The sequence below is a fragment of the Mytilus edulis genome, chromosome 8 (assembly GCF_963676685.1).
Source record: "Mytilus edulis chromosome 8, xbMytEdul2.2, whole genome shotgun sequence".
NCBI lineage: Eukaryota > Metazoa > Mollusca > Bivalvia > Mytilida > Mytilidae > Mytilus > Mytilus edulis.
Window position 1 is genome coordinate 35,935,570 of NC_092351.1, and position 12,579 is coordinate 35,948,148.

Below are 12,579 nucleotides of genomic sequence, written 5' to 3' on the forward strand. Positions count from 1 at the left end.
ACATATCAAAATAACCTGCTATCTGATAAAAAAATTTGATGCTAAATAAGCCCTTTCCTTAAATAGGGTGAGAAACGCCATATTATAAGCTGTAAATTTCTTTTTATAAGTTTGGTATTTCCTTTATTAGTGAAATTAACAAAGATTGAAAGGTTACTGGATGTGTAAAGGAAGTCATGTGGTGTTGTTATTAAAACTAACACACAAACATATGTCTCTGTCAAAAGTTTCTTTAATATCATTATAAAAGTTAAGCTATCCTTTACATTACTAAGTGAAAATTACTAGCATTTAATTAAGATGATATATATACAATGAATCAAGGTATGTTTTGGAGTTGTTCGATTTGGTTCAAGGGTGATGACTTTATCATGATGCGTATCTAAATATATCTCTATGTTTCAAACATTTACATAATATTCATATGATATCATATACTTGTCAAAGTTTTTACATCATTTTTGACAACAAAGCTTTTAATTAGAACCTTATGTAGGCTGGAGGGTCTTAACTCTGTGAGGCACCGATTTTTTTATATATCTTTTCACATCAAAGAACTTGTTATTAAAACTTGTACTTTTAGATCTAAATATAAGACGTGGTTATGTAAACACATTTCTATCAATGACGTTAAATTTGTGGTTAATTTCTGTGTTATTTACATGAATGGGGCGACGCAGCGCCTTATATTTATTTGAATTGAATGTACATTGAATCGCAAATTATGAATAAAAGATGCACAAGCCTATTTATCATATAATTTCATTAGCTGTGAAACAACAGGGGCATCTTTGATAGCGAAAAAGGGGGGAAGCGAACTATGTTTTTTATCTTAAAAACTGTAAACTCTTAAAATCAAAGTTTAAATAGCTTGAATCTTTGATATTTTTTTGATATATACATTATGTGCAATGATTTAGTAGTAAAAAAAAATGTGGGTAATTAGAATACTAAAGCCCAGATATGATTCATTTATTATCTCTTTAAAGCCGTATATTTTTGTCGTTCTAAGTAGTGTTTGTGCATTTTAAGATTTTTGAAGAAGTTTTTATTTGATGAGTAAATATTTGATGATAGATAAGATAGACCATGGGTCATTTAATAGATTTCCACTTCCTCCAGTTTACCTTTTATATACATGTTACGACTTCATATTACGTAGATTAGGAGGTTTTTCTCTCGAGATTGAAATGCGGAGAAACATGAATGCCCATTGAATGATTATTGATTCTGTAACACGTTTTAAAAAAGTGTATATAACTTTTACCTATCCATTCATACATACAAGTTAGATTTCATTGATTTGTCATTGAATAAACGGCAACAAATGTTACATATGAGTAAATACTATTTAATCTGTAAAGAAATAAATATGTCATCAGAAAATATTATCGTACAAACAGTATTCAATAACTTCTGTATTAGGAGAAAAAAAGGATTGCTTGTTTACGAGAAACAATAACTCTAGTAGTACATCTGTACTTTTACTGGCTTTCTTAATGATTAGTTGGTGAATTAGATTTTGCCAAGTTTTCTTTTCTTTTTCATTGAAGTTGATATGAAAACCAAGAGAAAAAAAATCAGAAATTTAACTTGTTCGTCACAATTGTATGGTTTTTGAAGTCTGTTTAAGTGGTAGTCTAATATTGGCTATACCCAAACAAGGTGGTTGTAATCTTCAATGATTTTGGAGGATAAAAAGGGTGTACTTATACCTAGAGTCAGCTTGAATAGCTTATACAGATTACTAGAATGTAATTAAGTTTGTGTTGTCATTTAAATGTCCTGCAATCCTATTTATCTACTCTCTCTCTCAAGAGGCAACAGCTTCACATTATTCAAAGTCATGTAATGTTAGGTTCTGTGGACAACACTTAATGACAAGTATATCACTAATCATAATAAGTCTTCTCGGATGACATTGTTTATTGAACTATCAAAACATTTAAAGTAGTTCTGGTTTTATGTTTGAGAAGCTATCGTCTTTGTCTTTGAAGTTAAAGTGTAGATGTACTTTTCTGACACTTGGTCAATACATTGGGGTAAATAAGTTCTAGATCACTTTTCATTTTATGACAAATTGTCACTTGTACTTGTTTAGTATGCCCCACGTTTTTGTCTTTATCACTTATTCTTGTGGGTGGTTTTTATTTGATGATTACGATAGTTCAGTTGGTGTGTGCCATGTCATCGAATCGTGTGTACTCCAGTGGTTATCTCCCCCTATTTAGTTAATGTCCACTTGTAGTTATAAAGGTGATAAGAAATTTCCTATTGAAGGTCTGTGGTTTTCTCCAGCCTCTCCAGCTTCCTCGACCAAAAATGGCTGCCACAAAATACCCCAAAAGTGGCGTTAAAACAGACAATCAATTTATCAATGTTAATATAACCGTCTTTAAAGATTTCGACTTTAGACATGACTATAATTTGTCTTTTTACTTTTGAGAGTTCTAAATTTTTATTTTTTTTATTATTTCAGGTAGAAAACCAAAGAATTTAATTGACTGTCCTATTAATCAACCAAAAAGGAAGAGAGAAAGTAAGTTAATGAATTTATATCAAATATGGATCATTCTTTTCCTGAAAAAACCCATCAAAGTTCATAATTTAAAATGTCGCTTGCCACCAATAACATGCTTCAATAGTGGCAACTGCAGACAGATGCTTAGAAATGCATGACTTGGTAGAAACTATTTAATGTGTAAATACAATGAACCTTACACATCACTGACTATTTCAGAAATAGTTTTCCATTAAAATCCTAATAAATATTTTATTTCTTTTATATCTGTCTTATAATGTTGCATTCATTAACCTATTAATTATAGTTGCTTTTAAGATGCATAGAGAAATTGTGATACAAATTGTTGCTAAATGATTACAAATTCTTGAAGAGATTATTATGAACGGTGCAAATGCACTGTTTGGAAATATTGTGTTGAAATACTGTTAAAGATATGTTCTGGTCTATTAAAAAAACCACATTATTTCTTTGTATTCAAATTTAAACATCAACAAAAATTATTAGAGCAAAAAGTGTTCAGTATAATTAGAATCAAAAGTGTTTAAAACTATTAGAGCCAATAGTGTTCCATCAATCTACATAAAGTATGGAGAGCTTTGTTAAAAAAAATGGACAGTTTCAAAGTCAGAAAAATACTCCAGAAGTCTAACTGGCTGATATAATTAGAAACTTTGAATTGGTTTGTACACAAAAAATCTTGAAGATGTAGTATGGTTGCCAAAGAGGCAACTCTTCACAAGAGACTAAATGACACAGATATAACACAAAGGTCACTGAACGACGTTCAAAAATATGTATTTATTGACAAGATTGTGTATCCATGGATTATGTTGCATTGAAAACAGCTGGTACATTGATATTTTACTGGTTCCCTAAGTCAATATAATACAGGGTATCAAATGTCCAAACTGGTATTGATATAAATTTTCTTGATTTTTATGTATATTTAAATATCGGACTATTAGAATCCATACAAATTGAAAATGGTCCCACGAATGTGCACTAATTTTGCATGTGTGTGTTATATGTAAGTTTTGTTGCTTGGATGAATAAATTTTTATTTTATTTTGAAAAACATAACATTAAAAAATGAATTTGTCACTAAGTTCCTAAATGTTTTGTTTTACAGGTAGTACGACATATCTGTGGGAGTTTTTACTGCAGTTATTACAGAATCACGAAACATGTCCAAGATACATCAAATGGACCAATCGGGAGAAGGGAATATTTAAACTAGTTGACTCAAAGGCAGTATCCAAACTGTGGGGCCTACACAAAAACAAACCCGACATGAACTATGAAACTATGGGAAGAGCTTTAAGGTATGTATTAATACAGAATTTAACAATGATTGTTGTTTTGCTATGTGTGCAGTGGCATATATTTCATGCACATTAAGGATGGTAGGAAAAACAATGCTGAAATTGTATATGTTCAAAGAAACACATTCAAGGTTATCATTTTTCTTGTAGGAGGTCATTTCTAATTATATTTTCGTAGAACAATATGTCATTTGTTTGCCAATGAACTGGAAATTGTTCAAGTGGGTTAATTTTATTTCAAATAACTTATAATATACCTAAGCAATTTTGAAATCGATTTTATGTGTTATCTAAAAAGCTGCTTTAATAAAGTGATAGAAATGTTTAGAATAAGTTAATAAATGAATATTTTCTAATTTAAAAAAATGAAGTCAAGTTTATCTTACTTGTAGGTTAACGACATATCAAATATTGTCATTGATGTGTTATCAAATTTTCATTATAAGAGTAGGAGAATAATTGGGCTCAAATTAGGGTATTTTCTGGATTGTGCAAATATTCCTTTTAAAGTACTTGCAATTTTCTAGCAGCAGATTGACACATCCTTCTTTTTTGGTCAGTCATGGTTCTGAGGATTGCCCTGCATATGTTTAATTAAAGTTATCCCACAGTATAACATATTATATATTGAATTTAAAAGGTTTGTACATCTACTAGTATGTATTTGATTGTCCAGAAAAGATGTATTATACATGTTTTTATCTTCCACTTTTAGGTATTACTATGCCAGAGGTATTTTAAACAAAGTTGATGGACAGAGACTAGTATACCAGTTTGCTGAGGTTCCAAAACAAATCATTGAAATTGACTGTAGTAACGTTTGAAAGGATTGTTAATGTTGAAGTAATTATGAAGTGCCATAACAAAGTGTCCCGATCACTGGAGAGAACTTCATAGACCTGTGTCTTGTCATCAGTGTGATAATCTCAAGAATTGTGATAACGGCATTACACGGACAGGTGCTTTCCCCTGTCGACAACCAACTTTTGAAGGAGTGAAGATATCGGTTATTTTGACCCTCAAACTGTGGCAGTGTCATGATAGATTGTTATGCTCTGCTGAAAATGTATCCTACGGGAGGAACACCATGTAGTCTATCCTACTGTGGTGTACCATGGGTGCCTTTTATGTCGTAGCAAAAAATCGAATGTCACATGACTCTCATGTGATCACCGTAATGTGCTTTATAAGTATATGTGCTCACAGACAAATTATCGAATGTACAGACGTTGAAAGAATTGTATACTTTGTTGAGTTTTATATTGTTTTGTTGTCTATGTTTTTGGAAAATTATTTAATTGTTAACTGTAGTCATAAAATAGGAATTTGTATGTCATTTTTGGGATGTGAATATAGACTAAATGGCATGTGTCTTATACATGAAATCCTCTTCAGGTGACAAAAATCAGCCCAATAAATTATAATTATGCAGGTTTGATTCGCCTGCGTAGTTTACAATGATTTATAACTATTTAAACATTCTTGCATAGAAATATCAAGGTTTAAATCGTTCAACAGATAAAATATAATCATTTCCTCTTATTTGAAGGATATCTCATCAACTATATCAGAAATACAAGCAAGTCTTTGGGAAAATGTAAATTAGTCTGATCATTTGACCTTTGTTTATATGGATCTAGGTCACAATCTGGTTTTATTAAATGTTAAAGATTTGTGAAATTTGTTGAGGATTTTGTTTTAAGTTTATATTGTTACAGAGTTTTAATGATAACATTGTTATGATATGTTGGTTTAAAACAAAACAAAAAAACAAAAAAATAGACCCTTTTATCATAGAAACCAAACCCTATATGACAGAAGATTTTGTATGGATAATACAATTGTATGTTTTACTGTAAGTGTACAGGTTTTGGTGAAGTCAGGTTTTACTGTATTTCCTAATGTACCAACCTATTGATTCCTTCAGTTTGTTTTTTAACTTGTTTATGAAGTTTGATCCATTCCATTTTAATTCAGTGCTGTTAAAATTCAGATACAGAGTAAAAATGACAATACTTGTGAAACAAAATGATTAATTAACATTTAATTCTATAGTGAAATCTGTTTTGGAATAAACATACAGTTTCAAAGAAGTTAGAAACCAGCTTGATATATGGTTGCTTAAGAGCTGTTCCATTTAAGTGGACTTTGGAGGGTTGATAAAGATTTAATTGAGTTATTTACTTACATAAAATAGACCTACAACTGTATATAATCCAAAACCCATGTTCAAACATCAAATTTAGCATCCTTCCCTAACAAAGTTATTTTAACAGAATAGCCCTCAGTTTATCTTCGACCTTTCTTGTTAAAAAATTATTTTTTTTGGCTTCTGATGGTTAAATTGACCAATGTCTTTTGAAGCAATTAGTTTAGTTTTAAAGACCAATGTTTTATGTTGAACTAAGTCTAAAATAATGATAAAATGATTCTGTAAACTTGTTTGTTGGCCATTGACGCTGTTGGCGCATCCTCCCCTTTTATCACGAGATTGTCAAGATAAAAACAAGTATTGTCATGTTTACTCTTATATGCATGGTTTGACCAATCCTAAACATTCCTCTAACCCGAACATTTCCTACGGTTTTAAACATGTTATTTGTTATTTTATAATTTCTTTTTATGTGTGTGAAGTGTTAAATTGACTAATAGTATAATATATTTTGAAATATGTGTACGTGTGGTTAAGTTGGAAGTGAAGAATGAATCAGAAAAAATATCCTCGAGGGAATGTGAGTTTAGTACATTTGTCCTTAATTTTTTGTAATTATCATTTTTTTAAAAGCATAATATAAAAGCAGGTACTTGCATCACAAGATTTAAATGCCAAAGATAGGGATTCCCAAAGCTATATAGATATGTACCAGTTGACTTCTTTACAGTATTGCAGATTTCATTAATATTTAACATTTTTAATCCCAAGGAGGCTTTTCATCATTTTTAAGTATTTAAAAACATGATGATAGGTTTTTTAAATGATATTCTGTTATTTGACATAAATTTGACACATCCATACTTTGACTGATATTTCTAAACTGTGCTGTATGTTTTTTAAAATTAATAATACTTCTAGTTTCATTTTTTTAGGAAAGACAGAGTTGTCTAATCTTGCATTTAAGATTTTAGTGACATCACTTACAGCACAACACATATATATTAAATTAGTCAGAATTAAGAACTATGTTATTTAATATGTATTTATATAAATATAGGAAAAAGAGAGAATAAGGATTATAGAAGATTTATTGATTGAAATACATTTACTAATCTGTTTTTATTGAGGCGTAGGAAGAATCTTTAACTAGATTAAAAACACAATATTTCAATTTTGTGAGGTATTATAGATTATTCTTCATTGTAAGAAAGATAATGGTATTGATTTTTGTATATTCTTAACAATTGATTTTATATAGAGTTTCTGCCTTTAAAAGCCAGGTTGGTTGGTAAAAGACTATGATTTATTATTCATTACGATCCTTGTTTTTATCAGCGGAAATATCCTGATATTTTCCTGGTTACAAGAAGGTTTATATTTATGAAAATAAAGGCTACTTATGGATTTTAATTTGAATAAATCTTTTTTATATGCTTAAAGGCAATAATAAGCTGTACTTGGGAAATCTACATACAGTGTTAACCTGATTTCAAAATAATTGATTCTATTGGGAATGGAAACAATAGCAATAACTTTTTAATACCTTTTGTTAAAAATTCTTTCAGAAAAAAAAAACTTTTTTTGGTTTATCCTGTTTAAAGCAATGAATTTTTCATGCTGTTATGAGGTATATATTACAGATATTTCACAAGGTCAATTAACAAGTCGTAAATTATAACTCTCGCATAAGAGACAAACATTTAATATCCTTGAGAGAAAGAATTCATGACACAGGTATAAATATTTACATACTACCATTTATTCCATGACGAAGATCTGAATTCCTATGGCAGCTATTACAATTCACAACACTAAAAATTATTCGTTAAAGTAACAGATGAATTGTAACATCGATTTGTATGATTTCATGTATGTATAAACCATACTATAGGTTTTAGAAAAAAAAGCATTATATTTTTGCTGTTCATTATTAAATGTATATTTAGACCCAAGTTTTTATGTAATCTGGTTTCCCTATATTCAGAACTCATTATAAATAGGATTGACATATAAACTCAGCACACTCTTATATTTGAGAAGATTTTACTAAAATTGTTTTAAGGATTATTCAACGAATTTTTTATTTGCTTGTCAAGAATTCATTTCAAAGGAAATTGTAGTTTTGATATGTATTTGTAAAATTTTAAGCACAGATTTCAGAGAAGTTTTATAAAATTAAACTATAATTTTATTTCTAAGATTTATAATCACGTTTTGCCATTTTTACTGTTTACTTTTAACCCTCACATGAAGATATTTTATTACATTTTTCGACATAATTATTTTATTTTTTGTCTTTACCTGTAATTTTAATCAGGTGAATTGATATATGGGCATTATTTATGTTATATGTAAAAGTCTGTCTTTCTCTGCAATTTCTTATTACTACTTATATGTCTACTGATCCTTGACCGATTAGAACGGTCATTGTAATCCATTTTATTATGTCCACATTATGCTGATTGCCATTTTCAGTGTTATTTCTAAATTAATAATGGAAAAAAAATTAGGTTGCAAATTATTGTGTATATTTAGATAAATGAAAGAATGTTTAAGGATAAAAGTAAATCTGACGTTTTTCCAAGTTTAATGGCAGGGAGTAGATTCAAATATAAAAGGGATTGTGCAATCTTTTAACGATTAACTGGAAATGGCGAACAATTGATTTGGATAATTCTTTTTCATATGAAAAAACTTTCATACCATACAGACTTTGTACACAACAATGGATTAATTGGCATATTAAAACTCTTGATATTGTGGGAAGAATGTGGATTTTCATAATCATTTATAGAGAGAAAGAAAGACTGAATAAAAGTTATTATGTATGATGCTGAAGATTAAGATTATATATTATTGTGCTGTTCTTATGAATGTAAGAAATGACAAGAAAAATGTGATATAAATATGAAAATAAAGAAATTAAAAAAAAAAAAATATGGTTTGTTTTTATGATATTCATAAAGGAAGCTTTTACATGCAGATGATATTTTCCTGTCTTGAAAATTGAAAAACAAAAAAGTACCAAATTTCATTTTCTCTACTTTTTAACAACTTAATTCTGCACCAGTTGACTACAGTTAGAAAGATATGGAGATATGGTATGATTGCCAATAAGAAAACTAACCACCAGAGACCAAATTATGTGCATATATATCAGTAAGCAACTTGGATCACTGTGAAGCCTTCAACAATGAGCAAAACCAAAACTATTATTAGTGAGCTATGAATATGCCCAACATGTCAAAATTTGAAACAGGTCAAATACTATAATTAGCCTGATTTATGATAAAAAAAAATAAGCAATGACAACCACTGAACTCAGGTACACACACTATGTAATGCACATAGAAAAAAAATGCAGCTTTAAATTCAAATACTTTCAAAAACAAACAGCATATATTATGCCAGGATATTTTTTTGGGGTCCTAAATGGCTGACAGACTACTAGAACTTGGTGAAATATATTTTAGTAGCTGACAAAGCAGAACTTATTTTCCTCCTAAAACAAACTATGTCCTAACTGAAGATGGAATTGTATACATTTGTGCACTGAATTAGAAGCAAAACGGCTTCAAGTGTATTGAGATTTTTAAAGTGGAACCTAATACATTGTCCACAAAAGGAAATGCCATACCAAAGTCTAGTCCTACTAAAAGTGGAGTAAGCAACACCTTATTGGAATCAACTACAGAAAAATCAGATTTAACATAAAAAACAGGTACAGCGAAATGCTGCCTAACTTGTAATGAACCAAACATACAACCCATAAAGGCCAATCATAACAGTGTAACACCAATGGTTCCTTTCCTCAACTGGAACATAGGAGAACCATATCTAATGTCAACATCATGTTCAAGGTAGTCCACAAACTACTAGCTAAACCAATACTCTACATTCCAAACCAGCTATCGTAATTAGAACTTGAAATAGCCCCAGTTTGAAATTATTGCCATAATGTGTTGAACAACTAGCACCCATCCTGCAAATTATAATGCAATGCTCGCTAGACACAGGTGAACTACCAAATGACTGGAGAGACGCGAACATATTTAGTATCTTCAAAAAAGGTGACAAACGTCTAGCAGAAAACTACACCTGTATCCTTAACATCTGTCATAAAAAAAACAAGATCCTAACCAACTTAAACCACGGCTCCAGGTCAGGATACTCATGTGAAACCCAATTCATAACTACCATCAACGACTTCCTACAAGAACATGACAAGGGACATCAAATCGACGTAGGCATATTAGATTTCTCAAAAGCATTTGACATAGTACCACACAAGTTATTACATAAGTTAGATCAATATGGAATCAAAGGAAACCCACACAAATGGCTTAAAAACTTCCTAACTGCCAGATCGATGCGAACCATCGTGGAAGGCGAATCATCAGGCGAAACAACAGTCCCCCAGGGCACCGTCATAGGACCAATCCTGTTTCTGTGCCACATAAATGACCTTCCGGCCAGCGTAACATCATCAGTAAGACTTTTTGCCGACGATTGCATACTGTACAGAACAATTAAAAAATAGCCAAGACCGACAAAAACTACACAGATTTGGAACATCTAGAAATCCGGGCCTACAAAAGGAGGATGCGATTCAATGCCAAGCAGTGCTATGTCTTATCCATAAACAAAAAGCAGACAAATTCTATACGCTTGATAAGCACATCCTACAAAAGGTACAAGTGAACCCATACTTAGGGCTCCAAATATCAAACGATCTGAAATGGAGTATCCACATAAACAACATCAGTAAGAAAGCCAACGCCACCTTGGGCTTTCGTAGGAGTATCTTGAGAAACGTACCAGAGGCATGTAGGAAAGTAGCATACATATCCTTAATAAGATCGACAATGGAATATGACACAACACTCTGGAAGCCATATATGAAAGGGGATATTGACAAACTGGAACGTATCCAAAACAGGCATACGATTCATATATAAAAAAAATTACATGCAGGAGTCGAGAAACAGGATCCATAACTAACATGAGACGCCAGCTTGAAATGGAGACGCTAGAGGAAAAAAAAAACACCCTCCGTCTTATCCTGATTTACAAGGTGATTGATGGTCTGATGCTTGTATTTCCTATCATGATTTTCTTGATAGAGGGTTGCTGCTCACAAGTAAGCTATTAAACCAAGAGTTGAACTCATCCCTTCGTAAATTTTACGGACGCCATCACGTTTTGGTTGACCGTTATTGAAAAACCGTTTCACAGATGATATGGGATATGTTCCTTACAATTCCCTTCCCTTTCATGAATGTGACCTACCGAATTAGACTTTTTACCGGATTTGTTTTTACATGAGCAACACGACGGGTGCCACATGTGGAGCAGGATCTGCTATCCATTCCGGAGCACCTGAGATCACCCCTAGTTTTTGGTGGGGTTCGGCGTGTTGCTTATTCTTTAGTTTTCTATGCTGTGTCATGTGTACTATTGTTTGTCTATTTGTCTTTTTCTTTTTTAGCCATAGCGTTGTCAGTTTTTTTTTTTCGATTTATGAGTTTGACTGTCCCTCTGGTATTTTTCGTCCCTCTTCTCTACCAGCCGATAATTTTGTCATACCAGCACGACCTAAACGAACTATCAAAGCTAAAGCATATTCAAACTATGAAACTGACAATATTATTGAACGTCAAGTAATCAATAACACCAGAGAACTTAAAGTACCAAATAGCAACAAACCACAGTATAAACATTCAATTTTTGAGGAAACAACTATTCACTGGAACCAATTAACAGATAAAGTTGTGCATGCAGGTTCTATAGAGGAATTTAAGACCGCTCTACAAGAACTACGCCCATAACAACGGCGCTCTTCTCAACCGTGTATAAAAGCCTAAATAGGATTCTACACGTACCACTACAGATACAGAATAGAAAGTTGTTTGTACGTCACTTGTGTAATGGATTATTAATTCGAAAACAATTAATAGTTTAGATCTTCATCTTTGGTTAAAGCCTCAAGTTAACAGGAAACAGACTCTCCCGATTGTCCAAGATATGCCATTGGGTCATTTGTTATCGTTCAAAACAATTTTGTAATTTCACCAATGAACCAGGAAAATGAGGTCAATGACAGATGATACCTGCCAGACTGACATATAAATAAAGGCAACAGTAGTATACCACTGTTCAAACTCATAAATCCATGGACAAAAAACAAAATCGGGGTAACAAACTAAAACTGAAGGAAACGCATAGAACACCTCAATACTCCAAATATACAAAATGACTTAAACCAATTTAAGTTCAATTTTACAATTTATGCAGAGTATATATAGCTTATGTCAAAAAGGAGGAAGATACCAGGGAGAAATCAGAAACCTCGAGTCGAAAAAAACATAAAATGAAAACGCAATTGCAAAGAAGGGACAAACAACCGTGGTCAAAACACTGCACAGAAAAACAAGAATTGAAGAACACAAACGCCAAAAAAAGATCATCGATTCTTTTCAGAACTTGCGAATCTTGTACTGTGACGGTTGTTGCTTAGGTAATGTGACATATTTTCGCCAGACAGTACAAAGTGTTGAATAACACAGTGTTTTTAACTG

At 31.4% G+C, this 12,579-nt stretch overlaps 1 protein-coding gene across 18 annotated transcripts in view; it reads left to right on the plus strand.

Moving 5' to 3' along the window:
* LOC139486769 (ETS-related transcription factor Elf-2-like) overlaps positions 1–8,938 on the plus strand; it is a 110,358-nt gene extending 101,420 nt beyond the window's left edge. For all 18 annotated transcript variants that reach the window (XM_071271715.1, XM_071271723.1, XM_071271716.1 and 15 more), the window contains 3 exons: positions 2,480–2,539; positions 3,654–3,846; positions 4,562–8,938. In XM_071271715.1, coding sequence (XP_071127816.1) covers positions 2,480–2,539; positions 3,654–3,846; positions 4,562–4,670 — 362 coding nt within the window. In that variant the 3' untranslated portion in view covers positions 4,671–8,938. The remainder of the gene's footprint in view (positions 1–2,479; positions 2,540–3,653; positions 3,847–4,561) is intronic.
* Positions 8,939–12,579: the final 3,641 nt, after the last annotated feature.